Source organism: Geotrypetes seraphini, chromosome 13, assembly GCF_902459505.1.
Source record: "Geotrypetes seraphini chromosome 13, aGeoSer1.1, whole genome shotgun sequence".
Classification (NCBI taxonomy): domain Eukaryota; kingdom Metazoa; phylum Chordata; class Amphibia; order Gymnophiona; family Dermophiidae; genus Geotrypetes; species Geotrypetes seraphini.
The window spans coordinates 54,039,913-54,061,498 of record NC_047096.1 but is presented as its reverse complement, the minus strand read 5'-3'; the positions used below and the strand labels follow the sequence as shown (position 1 = coordinate 54,061,498).

The window sequence follows — 21,586 nt, the reverse complement described above, 5'->3', positions numbered from 1 at the left end:
GCAGTTCTTTAGGTGGGGGAGAGCATGGATTGAGGGGAGAGGCTGAGCAGTGATCTCTACTCTCTGTCTCTGATCCCATGTCCATATGGAGTGGAGGATAAGCTGTGTAATGATTCTGTTGTTAAGAATCCACAATGTAAGACAGGGGTCCCCAAAGTCCCTCCTTGAGGGCCGAATCCTGTCGGGTTTTCAAGATTTCCCCAATGAATATGCATTGAAAGCAGTGCATGCACATAGATCTCATGCATATTCATTGGAGAAATCCTGAAAACCTGACTGGATTCGGCCCTCAAGGAGGGACTTTGGGGACCCCTGATGTAAGACAAATATCGCCTCTTCACAATTATTTATGGTGTATGGATCTCGCCTCATAATCTACTTTGTGACACATCCTGAATAAAAATCCCCTTCATGGTTTTCTCATGCAGGTTCTGGAATGGGCACAGGAGAAAAAGCATCTCAGCGTATTGCATATTCATGGAGTTTATACAAATCCTAGTGGAATTGTCCTACATCCAGCAGGTTATCAAAATGTGCTTCGTAACACAGAGGTTATGGTGAGTGAACTTTGCACGGTAGTCCAGATAACATTTTGTTGCAAATATGGTGGGGCTCCACTGAAGCAAAGTCTGTGCATAACCGTCAATATGCATAGAATTTACCTCCTAGTTATAATACAGTGATCACCTTTCCCAGAGTACGTCTGGTACAAATTTTAAGTCCTCAGTACTACTTCATTTTCAAAAGGTAACGCCACAGTCTCCCTTTTGAAAATGCACCAGTGAGCTCTCTGTGAGCACACAGTGTTTGTTTCATTTTGAGAATAACTGCTTCACCTGTCATTCACACCATGCTCAGGAATAAAATAAATTGAAATAAAAAGGATCGCCAATAATATAAGGGGGTGCTGAAAAGTTCTCAGCCCAGCCAAGAAAGGAATGACCTGGAACCATGAAATTTTTTTATTCCACATAGTCATCCCCTAAGTTCAACACACTTGGCACATCATGTCTGAAGTTTCTGTAACCCTTCCAAAATACTCTCTGGTCACTGAAATGCTGCTCCACTCTTGCAGTCACCTCCTGAATCACTCCAAAAATGATCAACCTTTCAAACTCTTTTTAAGATTTGGAAATAAAAGCAGTCAGGTTGAGCAAGATCTGGTGAGTAGGGTGGATGGTCTATGCACTGAAACCCTACCAGTGTCAAAACATCCATCGTTTTGCCAGCCTTTGTTAATTAATGTCCTCTCAGGGATCAAATGGATGACTTGTCCCATGCTGCTGGTTAGCACACTAGGGTCTCCCTATTCACAGTTTGTAAAACATAGTAACATAAGTAAATGACAGCAGATAAAGACATGTGTGGACCATCCAGTCTGCCCATCACAAAAGTTAACAGGATACAGTAGTTGGGATAAGAAAGGTGTTGTGTTGTAATGACTAACTATCTTCCAAGGGGCCAAACAGTAAATACAGACTACTACTGTAACTTGAGGTAAAGGAGGCATTGAAAGAAAAAAGAAAAAAAGAAGGAAGTTGTGGAAAGGAGTTCTCTTTTTGCAAGACAATGCACCTGCTCAGAAGTCTGAATGATATTGAGGCTCATCTATGGAGGATGATGTAAATATTGTGGCTGGAATATAGGAGGAAGTTGCCGACTCTGCTAATCCACGATTTCTCTCCAGCCACTCAAAGAGACTAGAGATTGGTACAATGGACTCTTATAGACAGCGATGGAGAATTTATATAAGATCTGATCTCAGTTTGTTATATAAACTTTCACTAATGTTAGTTGCAGGAGGTTGAAAGCAAAATCTTGCAACAAATTTCCAAGATTCAAGACCTGGAAAAGACTGTTGGTGACTTAATCAGTGCAATTAAAACTGGTATAAGATAAGTCTTTAATGTTGAAAAAAATTGAGAACTTGGAAAACTGTAATAGAAACCGTTAATTTACAGTTTTTTCCCCATATTCAAATATTAGGGTAAGGTGGAATGGGACTTGTTTACCGCTTTTCCTGCGTGGTTTAAATTTACATTGTTGGATATCTCAACGTGCTCCAGCTTTACCAGGGAGCTACATCGCTTTTTAATTGATAAAGGAATATATCTTTTTCAAAGGTGGTAGGGCAGAATCTTCATATTTAAAGACTTTATTTATAAAAACAATATTTTGGTATTTAGTCATTACACATGGAAAGCTCAACAGCCTCAAATTCAAAATTCTTGCATAGTTCTCAGACTTTGTAAAGTGATTGCAGAACTTGCCAAAGGGAGTCTAGTGTCACCTTTGTTTGATTCGACCAAAGATTGTAATTGAAGAGTTGGGCCAACAGCATGGTCTTCCACAGCAGTTCCCGACTGAGCTCCAGTCAATACTGTGCCCAGAAATGCTGGAATTCAACCCTCAGCTTCTGTAGTCAGAGCACCACTTAAGACACCTGTTATGGTTTTTGTTCCGCCTTCTGACATGGACTCTGACAGCTCTGTTCCGGGGATGGGGAGCAACACAGGGCCTGCGTTTCCAAAGCTAGGATTATCCTTTTTGACCACATAGCAGGTACGTCCTTTGGGATGCAGAGTGCAGTAATCTCAGCCTGCTGATTGGGGGATCATTGGGCAACATCGCTAAAGGTAAAATTGAGGGATCCTTGGGCATCGCTAAAGGTAAAATTTGAAAGTAGTGCACAAGAGAGAAATACTGCACATCCTCGTACTTCAGCAGCCATCTTGTAATTTGCTCTTTTTTTTTTTTTGTAAATAAATTATCAACATGACTTAGGCATGTGTAATACATACAAAAATGTCTGAAAACTGTTTTCTGTTGAAAAGAACCAGCAAGATCAAATTAGTATTTAAATATGGCTCTTGGTATAAGTTTTTTGTCATGTCTTAAAAAATGTTCTCATCTGAAAATCTTCTTTTTGTTTACAAAATACATCACCTTACTTTTTATACTAATCAGTTGATTTTATCTGATAACATGTTCCATATAATCTAAAAGATAAGAGGGGAAAAAAAATAAGAGGTCCTGTTGAAAAGGCATTCTCAAATTGGACATATGGTATCCAAAAAGATTCTTTTAAAAACTATTTGAAGACACAATCCAAACTTTTTCAAAAACAGAAATGACTTAATAAAACAGCTTACAAATATGGTCAGTAGCTGCTCCACAGATACCTACCTTTGTAACTATATTACTAAAAGCTGCTGCCCAAAAGGTAAAATGTCAAAGTTACCCACAGGACCAGGTATAGGAATGAGAGAGACATTACTGTTATATTCCTGATTACAAAATGTAAATCAGAGGAGACACCTTCTCACATTAAAAAGTAACCATCCTTAGACTAAAGGATTTACATAAAATTAGTTCCAACAAAACATCATCTCGAAACAGATTGTTTCTCTTGAATACTCCTAGCAGCTATTGAAAGCATAAACCAATATAAAAAGAGTCTCCAGGCTATCCTTGTTTAATTTTAAATTTCAAAAACATAGGTCATAAAGGAGCCAAACATCTGTGTTTCTAATAGTGGAACCTTTGGTTTACGAGCATAATTAGTTCCAGAAGCATGCTCGTAAACCAAATTGCTCGTATATCAAAGTGAGTTTCCCCATAGGAAGTAAGGGAAACTCACTTTGATTCGTTCTACCTCCTCCTTCCCCCCCCCCCCCCGCGAACGCCCCTCCTCTACGAGAACTGCATTGCACCCCTGTGCTGGAAGAGGCATCTGCCCACCCTCCCAACCAAACAAGCTCCTTACCCCATCTGCTGCTTGCTGGTGCGAGTGACAGAAAGATCCCGCCTCTTGCCTGGGCTGGGCCTTGACCATCTGCGCATGCTCAAGGCCTTCTGGCTCTCGTTCTCTCCGAAGAGCTTGTTTGGGAGGGAGGGCGGGCGAGCGGATACCGCTTCCAGCACGGGGGTGCGATGTGGTTCTCGTGGGGGGGGGGGCATTTGTGGGGGAGGGAGGGTGCGATGCAGGTTGAGCGGGGGAAGGTGCTCGTTTATCGGGACATGCTCGGTTTGCGGGAGTGTTTTGCTCGACTTGCAAAACACTCGTAAACCGTGTTATTCGCAAACCGAGGTTCCACTGTATTGGCTTTTAACTTTTTTAGTTCTATTCAACTTCTTTTATTATAATTATTTTATTTTTTGTAAACTATTGTAAACCACATTGAACTTTATGGCTTTGCGGTATATAAACTGATTATTATTATTATTGTCTGTTGTTGGTGGCTTTTCATACCATTGGTTCTAGAAAAAGAGCTGTGAAATGCCACTTCCATTTACCATACAATTTTTTATATCCCGTAAAGTTTTGACAAGATTCATTGCAGTTTACAATAAGATTAGAAAAAACAATCCATTGAGGTTCCAGTAGGGTTTCTAGAATCATAAGTGGGGATACAGCATGTGACTTATAAAGAAAAGAGAGATGTTTTTAACATTTTTTCTGAAACTGTAGTGAGTGGGAAGCTGACATAAATATAAAGATAGGCTATTCCGCAGTTTGGGACCCAGAAATTCAAAGGTGGACTCAAATAACTTTTCTGCTGAACGTATTACTACTATTATCCATTCAGTCATGTTTGACCCTTGGATACTTTAAGGCAGAGGTGTCAAACTCAATCACATAAGGGGCCAAAATCTTAAAAAAAGGCTAAGCTGCGGGCCAAATTAAGATCATTAGGGGTCCTTTAAGGTACGCTAACCGATTTAGCGCGCGCTAAATGCACACCTTAATAAAAGGACTTCTAGGTGACTAAGGCTTAATCTTACTAGAAGTATAGGGTTACAACGTCTCCAACCCACACCAGCTCTGTGTTGTAAACAAAATAAATATTGTAATCACAAATCACATCTCTCAGGCTCTGGTTGTTCTCTGATAACTCACTTGCCGGGATCTCCTGCCCATTTGTTGTTTTCTTCTTTCTCTGTTCTAACTATCCATCTTCCATCTCTGTCCTCCCCTTCCATTTCCCTTCCCTCCCCCGGAGGTCTGGCATCTTTCTTTTTTTTTCGTGTTCATATCTGCAGCGATGGACCCCCACCATCCCCAGATCCACCATCTGTCCTTTTCTCAACTACCCTTTCATCCAGCATCTCTCCCTCCTTTCCCACCATCTCTCCGTTTCTCTTCCCAACTACCCTCCTATCCAGTATCTTTATCCCCCCTCCACACCATCCCTTGTGTCCAACTTCTCTCTCTTTCTGTTCCTTCTCCTCTGTTTTATTTCTTCCCCACCCCACCCTCCACTCAGTCCGACATATGCACATCTGGACCCCTTCTTTCCCGCCGGGTACTTCTACACCAGGGCCCGCCCCTGTCCCGAAGGTCTGTATGTTTTCCCCTCTTCTTCCCGGTCTCACCTTCAGATTTGGCCTGCCGTTCCTACCCTCCCTCCATCCTGGCTTCCTGGTCTACTCTGGCCTGCCGGCACGAACCGCTGCTGCTCTTCACTCACGTCTGCCTTTACCAGGCCTTCTCTTCAAAGCAGCCTGCTGAGGATCGCTGGCTGGCTGTAGTGAACCTTGCAGGCCGCTGTCCCTCTGACGCGATCCTGCCCCTCCTCTGACGTACGAGATCACGTCAGAGGGAACGTGCTATCGAAGTGGATAGTGGCCTGCGAGGTTCACTACAGCTGGCCGGCGATCCTCAGCAGGCTGCTTTGAAGAGACCAGGTGAAGGCATACACAAGTGAAGAGCAGCAGCAGCAGCAGCGGTTCATGCCAGTGGGCCAGATTTACTATAAATGTCTGGCGGGCCAAGGTTTGACATGTCTGCTCTAAGGCCAGTCCTCGCCATGCTTCCCTGTTTTCCACGGCTTGATGGCCATTCCCGTGTCATTTATTTTTGTTTTTATATTTTAAATTTTTATTAATTTTTTGCAAAATATACAGTTCACGTAAAACAGGCAAGAAAATATCTACCAAACAAATAAAATAGCAGAAAATAGAGGCTAATAATTAATCTAGAAATGCAATATATAAGCAATCAAAACCCCCTGAATCGTCTCTAAGCAACCTGTATCCAACCACCCAAAACATCCATCATACAGTAGGCCTGCTAGCATAGCTGGCCACACATCATCTACCCAAGATTTCCCTCCCCCCTCCTCTATCTGTTGCACAGGATTGGTTTGGAATGATCTTAAAGCCCAAACCAGAACCATATTTTAGAAACATAAAGCACCTATGAGCAGCCAACCTCATAGGGTATCCAATTTATCAGATATTATAGACCAAGTTCCCATTGATTGGGCATAATAAGCTTTCCTCTTAGCAACCAAATTTCCATTTTCCCTAGCTTAGTCAATCTCAGGCACCATTCTGCCAAGTCAGGTGCTTTAGTGTTTTTCCAGTAAACAGCAATCAGACATTTAGCTGCCACGAAGCCTAGCTGTAACAGTCTAGTTTGCCATTTAGCAGGGCAAATATTATGTAATCCCAGCAGACAACTCTGGGGAGTAGCACCCTCAGGTTGGCCCAGTAACTGGGTCAAAGCTTCAACCACATCTCTCCAAAACGGCGTCCAGATAGGGCAATCCCACCATATATGCAAAAAGGATCCCAGGCTGTAATGGCAACGCCAACAACAATCCATTGCCTGTGGGAAAATGTAATCTCTCTGGGGCATAGCATCAATGGGAAAGGTCCTTATATGCGTTTTCTTGTATTAACGCGCAGGTAGCAGCTTTACTCACCTCAGTGCATATTCTAGACCAGGGGTTAGCAATTCTGGTCCTTGAGGTTTTCAGGATATCCACAATAAATATGCATGAGATAGATTTGCATCGCAAGGAGGCAGTGCATGCAAATCCATATCATACATATTCATTGTGGATATCCTGAAAACCTAACCCCTAGGCACCCAAGTACACTGGGCCCCCCTGGCCCTGCCCCGCCCATGTCCCACCACCATTTATCTGTTTTCTTATTTACTTTATTTCCACTTGTATTTCTTTTTTTAAAATTCAAAACAAACAAAGATTAGCATACCAGTGCACAGTTTTTCTTCTATGCAACCCCCAAACATCTCTGAACAAATCCCCCTTCCTTCCCTTCCCACCCATTTACCCAGGGCTTTAACTCTCAACCCTTTCCATGCATATATAAATGTGTTCAAATATTTGTAAAGCAGTAATACTATCTGAAATATGTCTATATTAATAACCAAGTTTACAACGCCTCTCAACTGCCTCTGTATCGACCAACTGTAATCCATATGTATGCATAAACAACCAAATCTAACTCCTCTAGTATGTTCCACTCCATGTATGTTAACTTGTAACGAAACAACAAAGCAAGCAGTCCACCAAAGATTCCAACGTGGAACAAAAGAAGATCGGCAGACAAAAGAAGATTCAAATCAGGTGCTCCCAAGAACCATATGCCCGATGCATTTAGCCAAACAAAGCTAGTCAACGCTAACAGAAAACCATGTCTTTCATAAACACAGAACACAGATACACCCTCACCCAGTATAGAATAAGTAATCACAAACTAAAAATAGAAATATGTAGATAAAGGTTAAACTGAATCACCAAGAAGCCAAACTGCATACATTGAAACACCACAGAAACAATGTCACATAGCCCCCTAATACTCTGCAAAATATACATATAGCAGATGTACATTTGAAGAAACTGACAATCACCAGTTTACAAATTAACAAATAGAAATAAAACAAAAATTGAAAATAAGAATATACCATTTTATTGGACTAATCCCTTTTTCAATTAACTGTCAGAGGCCATAGCCTCCTTCAGGTCAATATAGTATACTGCTGTTACATTATACTGTCCTGACCTGAGAAAGGGGGTTTTGGTCTCTAAAAGTTAGTAAAAAATATATAAATATTAGTCCAATAAAAAGATTACCTTATATTCTAAAGCATCAAAAAAATATTTTTACTTCCTTTTATTGTTTCTGCTTTAATCATCTTCATGGAAATAGTATCTGGCTGTGTTCCTGGTGCCTTCAGCATCTCTCTTTTTGTCCTTGGTTGGGGACATCAGCAGCAGCACTGCTGTCCTGTCCTTCATATGTCCCGAGGGAGGCCATCCTTCCCTTTCTCGCTCTCTCTCACTCCCTCCCCCAGGCTACCTATTGGTGGCTTCCTCTGACCGACTTGCCTGCCGGAAATGTGAAGTTACACCGAAGGGTGGGCAGGGCAATTGCATGCACTGGCTCGAGCCTGCCACTGAAGTTTGTCTCGCCTTCTGAGCCACGAGCGAGGTTGGGTCTCGGTGGCCTAACATTGGCCAGCGGCTGCGGAGAGACGAGGAGCGCGAGGTAGTTAACCAAATAAAACAAAAAGAGAAGCTGCGGTACCTTTCCTCTTGCCTGCATCGCTCTTCCTATAAGCTCCGCCGGTCTCAATCCTGCCCCTCAAAAACAGGGAGTCACTTCAGAGAGGGGCAGGATCAAGATCAGCAGAGCCTATAGCGATGCAGGCAAGAGGAAAAGTCCCGCAGCTTCTGTCTTCGTTTTAGCTGTACCGTAGCCGAAGGCAGGGCTGATGGCAGCTAAGTGAGCTGCCTGGATCGTGGAGCCCCCTTGAGCTATGGGGCCTAGGGCAGCCGATCTGTTTGCCACCTCCTAATGCCAGCCCTGGGGCCCCCCTGTCTATTTCGGGCCCTAGGCACGTGCCTCTTGGGCCTATCCTTTAATCCGGCCCTGGATAGCGGGCACCCTTGCCGGGTCCCTTGTGCAATGGGGAGAAAAATCTGTATACTCCCGATTAATCCGGAGGTACGCCCTGGCTGATGTGTAAAAACACCCTCACTCAAGCACCAAACGGACCCCCCAGTCCCATTCTATCCATAACCTTCCACAAAAACTCCCCTGAAACCTTGTCAAAAGCTTTCTCGGCATCTACCGCCATCAAGACAGCTTTCTCATGCCCCCTACCAACTTCCCACATCAAATGTAAAGTACGCCTGATGTTGTCACAAACCTGCCTCCTCTATGAATCCTGACTGATCTTTATGTATCAAATTTGGGAGCACTCTATCCAGTCGGAGAGCCAGAACCTTGGCGATAAGTTTGGCATCAACATTCAAAAGTGAATAGATCGGAAGGACCCACAGTTCAGTGGGTCCCTGCCAGGCTTCAAAAGGAGCGCAATTCCTGGCAGTAAGCCACCTTCTTGTATTCCGTTCGCTACTTTAACCAACAGGGGACCCAACAAATCACTAAAATGTTTATAAAATTTACTGGTATACCCATCCAGGCCTGGTGATTGCCATTCTTTGCTATTTTAATGACCCCTAATACTTCATTCAGAGAAATCATTTCATGAAGGATCTCTCTATCTGCCAGTACCAAGTCAGGTATGGACAAGACATCCAAGAATCTCTCGATTGCTTCTCGATCTACCCCACCCTCTGTACTATACAACCGTCATTAGTATTCAGAGAAAGTCCTACTCTCTGTACTATACAACCGTCATTAGTATTCAGAGAGAGTCCTACCTATGGCTCCATCTGTGATCTGCAACTCCATTTAAAATGGTGCCGTTTAAAGGGCGCCATTTTAAACAGTGGAATACTTTCACATTGCAGTGGCATGGGTCAGCTTGTGATTATGTTGGAGACTGCGCACCATTGAGAAGCATGTGTCCCTGTTTTGATTCAGATTGAATGGGACATGGATATGAATCTGATCCCCTGAAGAAGCTCAGGGCAAAATGGGTCCCATTGGGGTCAGAATTCCAAAGATCAAAGCTAAGTTCCATTTTTTTTTTTTTTGTTAAATTAAAAGGAGGAAGGAGGTAATTTAAGACCGGTGATTAAATTGACAATCCGTACAGTTGATCAGTGCATATTGTTCTAAAATAAGCTGACAGAATTGTCCTGAGTGCTGCATCAACTTGGCAGATAGGATGTTACCCTTCTCTTTTATCCATAACAGCTTAGCTTATAAGAAATTTAAATCATTAGAAAAAAAAAAGGGAGAAAGCAACATATTTTTTGCTGGTAAATGCCCAGAATATAAGAAGGCAAGTACTGTTTATATACTGTATGTTGAAAGCATTTTGTGTGGTTTTTTTGCAGAGAGAGATTCAGAAACTGTATGAAACAAAGTCCTTCCTTTTTCTGGGCTGTGGGCGGACAGTGGATGACACAACCTTCCAGGCCCTTTTCCTGGAGGCAGTGAAGCACAAGTCGGACCTAGAGCACTTCATGCTGGTGCGCCGAGAAGATATAGTGGAGTTTAAGAAGCTGCGTGAGAACATGTTGGATAAGGGGATTAAGGTCATTTCCTATGGTAGTGAATACTCTGATCTCCCTGAGTACTTGGAGAGGCTGGCAAATGAGATCTCGGCATATGGCAGAACAGGCACATATAGTGGAACAAGTACGTGCAGCAGACATGAAATATGTAGGTATGCACAATGAGTAGATTGTTCATGCAGTGCACAAGGTACACAAGGTTTCATGTAAGATGGCTGTATATGGCCGGAGAGGTACAGGCAGCAAAAGTAAAATATCCAGGTTGATGAAGTAGTACATAAGTACATAAGTAGTCGCCTCCGCCGGGGCAGACCAGAGGTCCATCCAGCCCCGGCCCATCAGGCATATTGCCTGGTCAGCGGTCCCTGACTAATTTTATTGCCTACCTCTACAGTTATCTCTAAACCTTCCACTGCTCTTATCTGTACCCCTCAATCCCTTTGTCTTCCAGGAACCTATCCAGGTCTTCCTTGAAACCCTGTACTGTGCTATTTCCTATCACGGCCTCCGGAAGGGTGTTCCATGTGTCCACCACCCTCTGTGTGAAAAAGTACTTCCTTGCGTTTGTTTTAAACCTGTCCCCCTTCAATTTCATCGAGTGACCCCTTGTTCTTGTGGTTTCTTTCAAATTGAAAAATCTGTCTTTGTCAACCTTTTCGATGCCCCTCAGGATCTTGAAGGTCTCTATCATATCTCCTCTGAGTCTCCGCTTTTCCAGGGAGAACAACCCCAGCTTCTTCAGTCTGTCAGTGTATGTAAGGTTTTCCATACCCTTAATCAGTTTAGTTGCTCTTCTCTGGACTCCCTCAAGCATTGCCATTGCCGTGTTCTGTATGTTCCACTTGTTCATGCCATAAAAGTAACAGGGAAATCCTTTACTGTTCATTTGCATGTAGATATATGATGCATAACATGACTTCTAGTGTAATACGAATGGTATGCTGAACCTTAGGTATTCGCTCCATTCTTGCACACATTCTGCAGAAAGATGTCAATCACAGCTTTTTTTTTTTTTTCCAAAGTTTTAATTAGAAATTTAAAAAAAAAATATTTACAGAAGCGCAGCAAAAGCCACAGTTAGGCCAAGAATACAATAGCAGTCTAGAACAGCAGATATACAGAACACAATGTGGCATATCCAGTATAGCAACCTCCCTCCCCCTATTCCCTTGGCTCAAAGACTAGCTAAAACCCGTTAATGTGACTGTGTTTGCCATTCCTAATAAGGATCCCAAGTCTTATAAAAGGAAACAAAATGGCCATATTTAAAAGACATTGGTTTAGACATCAAGCAAATGTAGTCTACTTTTGTTAAAATCGTGTATTTCAGAGGCATCTTTGAACATTTCCAACGTTGTGCCAGTGCAGGTTTTGCCGCTATAAAAAAAAAAAAAAGCTACTGCCAATTTGTGAGCTATCTGGGGACTCCTGGCTGTCTGAGATGGAAGTTGACAAAAATCTGCATCAATAAAGTCCAATAAGCTCATGTCCACCAGATATGAAAGTGTGTTCACTTTCTCTGCAATACTTCCAACAAGAGGCTGGGGAGCCAGGGAACAAATGAGTCAGTCAGGCAGGGGTAAGATACCAATGGTATAACATTTTGTATCCCTTTTCATTAAGAGAGGTTGCAATAGAAACTTTAAACAAATGCTTAAAGATAAGAGCCTATTGGGAAGTGAATAACATGAGATTTGAAACAAGGAGGAATCTCTGAACCAATAAGGCCCGATAGAGCCATCCAAGTCTATCCCCCCGCCCATCCGTAGAGCCTTTTTAAGGAAGGTTTCTCTCAGCTCCTCTCCCTTCTCCCCCCCCTTTGCTTCTCAGAAAGGCACATAGCTGATAATAATGAAAAGGTCACTAAAAGGAATACCATATTTTTCAACCAAATCCTCAAAGGGAAGGGGCCAACCATCCACCCAGAACTGACCTAGAGTTCTCAAGGAGTTTTGAGCCCAAGCTAGGCATATCCTCTAATATTAATTGGGTGTAAAGTCCAGAAGAAAAGACATTGGAATTGAGAGAAAGTAGTTGTGATCAGGGAATAATCTATGGCGTTACCTAACCCAAGTGGCTAAAGGTGGTCTCATAAGTGTAAGCTCTACAAGCAACTTCTATTCAGAGATAGCAAAGGAAGGGCCAATAAAGGGATACTTGGTATTAAATGTTGCTCAATATGTAGCCATGGCTTCGAGGATCCCCCCATCTATTCAGCAAGTACTGGTATTTGGGCTGCCTGCTGATTATAAAGCAAAGTGAGGGGCACCCATACCACCCTGCTGTTTAGTCTGGTAAAGCATTGCTGGCTCACCCTGAGAGGTTTCTTTTTCCAAATATAGAGAAACACCTTCTTGTTTAATAGAGAGAAAAATCGCTTGTAATCTGTAACACCATGAACAGATAAAGCAGTTTCAGACAAATGACCGTTTTCACTGCATTGATATGACCCAACCATGAAGTACTTAAACCCTTCCATCTGCCTAGATCAGAGAATAATTCTCGAAGTTTAATGGTAAAATTATATTTGTATAAATCAGAAAGGGAGTTAGGAAGATTTACCAAATTACGAATAAATTTATCAGCCCAGGAGAACAAAAACTGAACTAAAATGTTGCACTTCCACCCCCAGGAGAGCGATATTCAAAATCTCAGATTTATTCATGTTTACCTTTAAAGCTTGATACCAAACCATAACCATCAAGAATATCTAGCAGAGCAGGTAAGGAGTTCGTAGGGTTACTGAGTGTCAGCAAGATATCATCTTTAAAGAGTAATAGATGGTGATCTGTGGCTCTGGCTCCTAGAGAAATCCCTGTTATCTCCAAAGAAGAGCGAACCCTGACTGCCAGAGGCTCTACCATCAGTGCAAATAGCAGAGGTGACAGAGCACAGCCCTGTCTAGTCCCCCTAAAGAGTTCAAATGGTTCTGTATACTGATCATTGATTTTCAGGGCAGAAAATGTCCCGATACACCAATGTGTTACAAAAGAATAGCCTTACTGGGTCAGACCAATGGTCCATCAAGCCCAGTAGCCTGTTCTCATGGTGGCCAATCCAGGTCAAAACCCAAGGAGTAGCAATATTCCATGCTACTGATCCAGGGCGAGCAGTGGCTTCTCCCATGTCTTTCTCAATAACAGACTATGGACTTTTCATCTAGGAAATTGTGCAAACCTTTCTTAAAACCAGCTGTGCTTTCCGCTCATACCACAACCTTTGGCAACACGTTCTAGAGCTTAACTATTCTCTGAGTGAAAAAAATTTCCTCCTATTGGTTTTAAAAGTATTTCCCTGTAACTTTGAGTGTCCCCTAGTCTTTGTAATTTTTGATGGAGTGAGAAATCGATCTACTTGTACCCGTTCTACTCCACTCAGTCTCTTTTACAAGCTGAAGAGCCCTAACCTTTTTAGTCTTTCCTCATGTGAGAGGAGTTGCATCCCCTTTATCATCTTGGTCGCTTTTCTTTGAACCTTTTCTAGCGCTGCTATATCTTTCTTGAGATAAGGAGACCAGAATTGAACGCAATACTCTAGATGAGGTCGCACCATGGAACGATACAGGGGCATTATAACATTCTTAGTCTTGTTAACCATCCATTTTTTAATAATTCCAAGCATCCTGTTTCCTTTTTTGACCACCACCGCACATTGGGCGGAAGTTTTCATCGTATTGTCTACGACGACACTCGGATCTTTTTCTTGGGAGTCATCTGGTAACTGTGATTCAGGTTATTCTTCCCAATGTGCATCACTTTGCATTTGTCCACATTAAATTTCATCTGCCACTTGGACGCCCGGTCTTCCAATTTCCTAGGTCCGCCTGCAATTTTTCACAATCTGCATGCATTTTAGGAACTTTGAACAGTTTAGTTCATCTGCAGATTTAATCACCTCGCTCATCGCTCCAATTTCCAGATCATTTATAAATAAGTTAAATAGCACCTGTCCTAGTACAGACCCCTGCGGCACGCCACTGTTTACTCTCCTCCATTGAGAAAAATGACCATTTAACCCTACCCTCTGTTTTCTATCCGATAACCAATTCCTAATCCACAACTGAACTTTGCCACCTATCCCAATGTAGAGAGGGGTAAAGAGACTAGGGCTTTTCATTTTGAAGAAGACAGCTGAAAGGAAATATACTAGAGGCCTCTAAAGTTCGAGGCATGGGGTAGAGCTGTTGGAAAGGGTAAAACAGTGCTACTAGGGGGACACGCCATGAAACAGGAAGAGCTTTTAAAACTAGTTGGAGGAAATATCATTTGCAGACTATGGTTGCCAAAAGATGTGAAAATTTTACTAGAGTTTAGAAAGGGTTTAGATCCTAGAAGAAAGGTGAGTAACTCATTATTTGCCAGGTAGGTTGGTAAAACCATTGCTTATCTCTGGGTGTAATAAAGAAGGAAATTATTGATTCTTTGGGATCCTGCTGGTTACCTTTTGACCTAGATAGCCACCCTTGGAAATAAGGTACTGGGCTTGATGGACCTTTTTGGTTTGACCCAGTATGGCATTTCTTACATATAACAAACTACAAAGAACAGTCAACATGTAACAAAAGTAGAAGGAAATAGTAGGAATGACTGAATGGATGAGGCTGGGTGATCCAAAGGTCTTTATTATGAAAAACACAAGTCTCAAAAAATGAGTCTTGATACCATTTGTTAGATGCGACACAGGTTGTGTATCGGTGCTGTTGCCTTCATCAGGAGTTCATGGAAGGGAGGCTAAAAACAAACAGCAAAATAACCAACTTAAAGACTTAGCCTACATATGAATCATTGAAGAGGATCTAAAATAAAAATATAAGAAAAAAACATCAATTGGAATCTTTCTATAAAATTACATGCAATATAATGTGCACAAAATATGTGGGGTATAGGATATTTGGCAAATATAAATACATCTAAAATGGAGTATGAAATAAAGACCTCGTTAACCAAAGCCTATCAGCTAGGAACTTTTTGTAGTAGGAGTTATATTTTGTTTTAATTTTAGATCCTTTCAATGACTCATCAATGCCTGTCTTAAAGCTCACATATTTGTTGTGCAAATTATATTGTATATTCTGTATAGAAGGGTCCCAGTTGATGTTCGTTGTATTTTTATATTGAACATGTGCCTTGTTCTACATTTAGAAAACCATACTCGATGAACCTGAGCAAGCTTCTATACATTATTTAATTGATGAGAAGACTCAATGTCAATCCAGGCACAACACAGCTCCCTGGAGGAGGAGGAGGAGATTCTGAAGGACATCTGTTGAGCGACAAGGGGAAAGACCAAGTTAAAAAAGAAGGGAGCAAATGCGAAGGATCACGCGCCTCATCGGAAGTGGCCAAAGAACATCCTGAGCAGGAACATAGAGCAACTTGGCAAAGCAGTAAGCAGTCTGGACACATGAACACTAATGAACCACAGCATAAAGACAGGGCTGGAAAGCTTGTCGAATGACGAGATTTTTGAGGGTCTAACGGATCCACCGGCTGAGGATGATCCCATGGATGCCCTAGCTGTGCAACTCAGATCCTAGCTGGGCAAACTAAATTAACTGACATAGCTGTCAAGTTAACCAATCGCATTAAACTCCTTGAAGAGGCATTTGGAAAACTGACTCCTGAGCTTGCCCACATCAAGTCTCTGGTTGGGGACACTGTGACCAAAGTGGAGTTTATACATTAGAGATCTGCACTTGGGAACCCAATAGCAGAAATGCCCAAGCCTACAGCTCCCTCCTACCTAGGATATCTGAGTCTGGAAGGGTCTCTATCCAACCAAATTCATCTGTTGTAGAAAGTGTTATGATAGAACCATAAAAAAACATGTGCCTTGTAGCTTGTATATCTGCACATACCACATTGTATGTATTTTATTGGGTGCCATTCCCCCATTGTATGTGGTATGATTGTATTTTTAAAAAATTTCTAATCTACTTTTAGTAACTTATCTTACAAGTTGTATCAATAAGTGTTTTAAGCTGGTTATATTGCTGTTTGTTTTTAGCTTCAATGGACTCCTGATGAAGGCAATAGTGCTAAAACACGGCTCATGTCGAGTCCAGATACCATAACAAATTCACATTAAACATAGCCACATTTCTAACAATGGTTTATCTTTAAGACTTGGATTTTTCATGTTAAAAGACATTAGATCACCTAGTCTTGTCAGTTTGGGTCACAAAATGGCAAACGAGGTTCAACATGGATAAGTGCAAGGTGATGCATGTCAGTAACAAAAATCATATGCACGAATACAGGATGGCCGGAGCTATATTCGGAGAGAGCCCCCAAGAAAGAGACTTGGGAGTCAATGAAACCGTCTGCGCAATGTGTGGCGGTGGTGGCGAAAAGGGCTAACAGAATGCTAGGAATGATTAAGAAGGAGATCACAAACAGATCTGAAAAGGTTATTATGCCTTGTATGCCCCCACCTGGAACACTGCGTCCAACACTGGTTGCCGTACATGAAAAAGAACATAGTACTGCTGGAAAGGGTCCAGAGAAGAGCGACAAAAATGGTTAAGGGACTGGGGGAGTTGCCATACAATGAGAGGCTAGAGAAACTGGGCCTCTTCTCCCTTGAGAAGACTGAGAGGGGACATGATCGAAACATTCAAGATATTGAAGGGAATTGACTTAGTAGAGAAAGAGAGACTGTTCACCCTCTCCAAGGTGAAGGGAAGGAGAGGGCTTTCGCTGAAGTTAGAAGGGAAAAGATTCCGTACAAACGTAAGGAAGTTTTTCTTCACCCGGAGAGTGGTAGAAATCTGGAATGCTCTTCCGGAGGCTGTTTATATGAGAAAGCACCCTTTAGGGATTCAAGACAAGGTTGGATAAGTTCCTACTGGAACAGACCATATGTAAGTAAGGCTAGACTCTTCGACCTAAGTGCCGCTGCACGGGTGGATTGCTGGGCACGATGGACCACTGGTCTGACCCAGCAGCGGCAATTCTTATGTTCTTATGGTCATTCCCAGTTTACCTTCTTCTTTTGCATCTTGTGGGATTGTATTTGGTTTGCTGTTTTTATACCATTAAAGTAGACACACCAGATATAAAACTAAATATATCAATGAATGTATATTATGGTGGACTTTCTTGTAATGAATATCGGTTTCTCTCCATCCTTCCTCCCATTGCAGGTGAGCCTAGAGGTGGACAGATAAAAAATGGCCCTACTGCAGCCAACAGTCAGAATACAGGTAATGGAATAGATGACTTTTTTTAATGCTTGAGTTTTCAGTTAACCGAGACATCTGCATCTTTTAGAACCTTATCAAATATTAAAATAAAATGGTATCTCATAGTGAACAGATTTAGTAGCCACAGGATAGAGACATTTAATAAATTCCTGTCAGCTTGGGCTGTGTGTTATGGAAGAAAATAGTATTTATGAATTTATTAGGAATTTGGCTCATGCCTCTTTTTCGTTGCTGTTTAAGTGTACAGTTTAGTTTTATTACTTGTTATATACCATCTAACTGCCAAGGCAACCCCAGTGGTGTATATCTAAAAATACATAAAATACATTAAAATTGGAAAAGAACTCCATTCCATGATGGGTTAGCCCAAACAGGACCTACCCCACAGTCAACAAAAAATTTTAAAAAGCCTTGAAGCTTGTACACTAGAGAATGACACAGTGGCTTTTACCCGCAGCTAGCCTACCAAAAAGGTGGGAGAAAAAGTCATTGCTGCGGGTACGGGAACAAGGCCATTCACTGCCCTGTGGAGCAGTGAATGGCCTTGTCTCCACAGTTAAGGTCAGGAAAGCACGCGGTCACCGATCGGGCATCTCCCTCCCTCCCCTTACCGTGGCGATTTTGTGGGGTTTACCCGTCTCCCAGGTGCCCAAGCCGGCTTTCATCAAGTCGTGTGTGGCTGCTGAAACTTCTCCTCTGACGCAACCGGAAACGGGAAGTTTCGGCAGCCACACGTGACTTGATGAAAGCCGTCTCGGGCAGCTGGGAGATGGAAACCCCCCACAAAATTGCTACGGTAAGGGGAGGGAAGGAAGGGAGGGAGATGCCCTCAGATGACTTGGAGATGATCTCCGGCGATCGGGAGGGAGGATCTCTGGCGATTCGAGGGGAGGGGGGCTGCTGGACCACGTGTGCTGAAGGGAAGTGGAGAGAGAGGGAGGTGAGAGGAACAGATGCTGAAGGGAAATTGGAAAGAGAAGTAGAAAGTGGGGAGAAGACACTGAAGGGAAATGGGCAAGAGAGAGTGGGGAGAAGACACTGACGGGAAATGGGCAAGAGAGAGTGGGGCGAAGACACTGATGGGAAATGGGCAAGAGAGAGATGCCAGACTATGGAGGGAGCGGAGGAAAGAAGATGGGTATCAGACCAAGTGGGGGATGAAGGGAGAGAGAATGCAGACAATGGATGGTATGAATTGAATGTAAAGTTTCAAGTTTCAAGTTTATTTAGTTTTTGATGAATCGCCTATTACAGATTCTAGGCGATGTACATATTACAATTTAAATAGAAGAAACTTACAAAATAATTCAAATTACAAATTACAAAATTAAAAGAACACACACATGAGGTTAAGGAATGGGGATAAAAGTTACAATTTTTGGGTAAAGTTAAAAAAAGGAAAGAACGATGGGAAGGGTATTATAAAACCAGAGCACCATGTAAGAGAAAAATTTCAAAATAATTAAGAAAAATCGTAGGCATCTTTAAATAAATAAGTCTTTAAAAGTGTTTTAAATTTAACAATATCTAGTTCAGATCGAATATACTGTGGTAAAGTATTCCACCATTGAGGGCCCATTACTGTAAAAATATCCAGTCTTCTAGTCCCAATAATCTTTAATGAGGGTACGGAAAGTAAATTTTGTTCTGATGATCGCAGTGAGCGTTTTGGCTTATAAGGAATTAATAGTTTGGATATGAATTGAGGTTCATTAGATGCTAATGTTTTAAAAATAAGAAACATTATTTTAAACATGATCCTATGACCTATAGGTAACCAGTGCGCGTCCTTCAAGAGAGGGGAAACATGGTCAAACTTTTTTGCATTATAAATTAATTTTACGGCTGTATTCTGGATGATTTGTAGTCTCCTTTTCTCCTTATTGGTAATATTTAAAAATAAAGCGTTACAATAGTCGATTTTTGATATTATAAAAGAATGGATTAATATTTTCAAAGATGATGTGGTAAGGAATTTAGAGATTGACCTAATTTGGCGAAGTTTATAGAAACAATTTTTAACTACGAGGGAAATATGATCATGGTATGATAGATTCGCGTCAATCAGTATTCCAAGGATTTTAACAGAGGGCACCAAATTAATTTGAATGTTATTAAGATAAAAAGGTTTAATGAGTGTTATTTCTTTCTTCCAAGTAAACAGAATAGATTGAGGAAAGCAGAAACCAGACAAAGGCAGAAAAAAAAATTCTATTTCTTTTTTTTTTTTTTTGCTTTAGGATAAAGTAGTATGTTAGTTGTGTTGATAAACATTTATAAACAAAGCCCTGCCAGCTTAACTTCTATTTCTCTAGTGCAGCAGCCAGAACTTTATAAAATGACAATTGTACAGAATATTGTTTCTTTTTATACTTTAATAAAATAAGTTCAGTATAAAACTATTCAAGGCTTGTGTGGCTGGGATCAGATGGTTTATGGGGTTGGGTCGGGGACTGAGCTCGTTTGGATGGGACGGGTGACGGGGACTGAGCTCGACCGGAAAGTGATGACAAATTTTTTCCCTGTGTCATTCTCTATTGTACACCACATCACGCACCATGCCCCATATGCTGACCCTCCAGAAAAGGGACTCCAAATACTAAACTGAAAAAATAGGCTTTCAATTGATTCCTAAAGTGGGACAAAGATTGTTCTACATGCAAGTTCCCCAGTTCCAAGGCTTGTTCAGGCAGAGGATATACCTGTAAGCTGTTTCAGCTTCCATCTTGCAGCTCCCAGTGCACAGTCAGTAACAGGCTTGACAGCCTGTGAGATTGATTTTGGGAGGGTCTCCAGCTTCACATTTTGGGTGGTTTGGAGATTAATCCTAGGTTCCTCCACCTCAAAAATCCTAAAATCACCATTTTTTTAGTGCGTTTTTCAGGCTGTTTTATTTATACAGGTTTACATTTTACAACGACAAAAAAATGTCAAAAGAAATTTTACAATGTGAACAGAGAGAGAGAGTAATATTAGGACAACCGTGTTCTTTCAGATTAAGCAATAAAGGACAACAATATTCCAATCCTACATTGTATTTGTTAGCCCACTAACTGAAAAGGAGCTAAATAAAGGGCAGATCCTATAAAATTGAAAATAGTTTCAGGTAAATAAAGATGAAGCTTGAAGTAGTTCTAGACAATTCCCTTAGAGTGAGGTCAATTCTCATGGAGTACTTATTTGTCCTTTAGCAGAAACAAATTTAGATAACTGTTGTGGCTCAAAAAATCATATCTATTCTCCAAATGACTACACATTTGCAAGGATATCTCAGAATAAAAGTAGCTCCTAATTGTACTACCTGAGGTCTTAATAACAATTGTTTTTTCTCTTCTGGGTTAACCTAGATACATCTGGATACCTACTTTGTTTTTGACATATAAAATAAGAATCCCTATGCATAAACAATTTAAGCAGCCATTCTCTGTCAGCAAATTGAACCAACAGGGTAGCGGGAACTTGTGCATCAGTATCTGATCTCTTGAGGAAATTAAGTCCAAACTATCTGCAGACAAATTCTGCTGGTTGGGATTCTTTCTTTTTCTTCTCAGGCAAATAATTTTTTGAGAGAGGGAGGATATGAGGCCTCTGAAACGTTCAATATCTCAAGTTAAATATCTCCTAAACTTATCTTGAGCAGTAACCAAAAAAATTTAGGGAAGTTTATAATCCTGAGATTATATCCTGACAGCATTCTCCAACATCTCTTGTTTAAAGTGTAAACTCCCACTGTCTTTAATCCATGTCAAAGCTTGAGCCTTCAATGTATTTCTACCTGGTCTCGCAGTCCAAAGATTTATTTTCCAAAGTTGATAATTTGTTTTTGATATCTAAGTTCTCTGAGAGCACCAAAGAAAGTATTTTTATCTAGTTACCAAGAGAGAGTTGCAAAGTAGAAATAGCTTCCCAAATAGACACCAAATTAAAGACTTTTCGGTCTTTGCAGTGGAGAAGCTACTATTCTGAACTCCTCAGAGCAGGATACCTCAAATTTATACCCTGTTTGCAGCAGATTGCTATCAGGTGAGCATCCGTGTTCCACATGCCACGTGGCGTGTGAGGAGAGAGATGACGATAGCTTTAGCCTCCACTGCCCCTTCGGGGGGCTTCTAACAATCAGTCCATCTGAGCACCATGC

The 21,586-nt window shown here is 41.5% G+C and overlaps 1 protein-coding gene across 7 annotated transcripts in view; it reads left to right on the top strand.

The window, feature by feature from the left end:
- Positions 1-21,586, top strand: part of FAM118B (family with sequence similarity 118 member B) — an 80,294-nt gene that overhangs the window by 43,141 nt on the left and 15,567 nt on the right. For 4 of the 7 annotated variants that reach the window (XM_033918504.1, XM_033918505.1, XM_033918502.1 and 1 more), the window contains exons 5-7: positions 429-557; positions 10,065-10,392; positions 17,389-17,448. In XM_033918504.1, coding sequence (XP_033774395.1) covers positions 429-557; positions 10,065-10,392; positions 17,389-17,448 — 517 coding nt within the window. Of the gene's footprint in view, positions 1-428; positions 558-10,064; positions 10,397-17,388; positions 17,449-21,586 lie in introns of all 7 variants that reach the window. The other 3 variants (XM_033918508.1, XM_033918503.1, XR_004536804.1) reach the window with 2 other exon arrangements.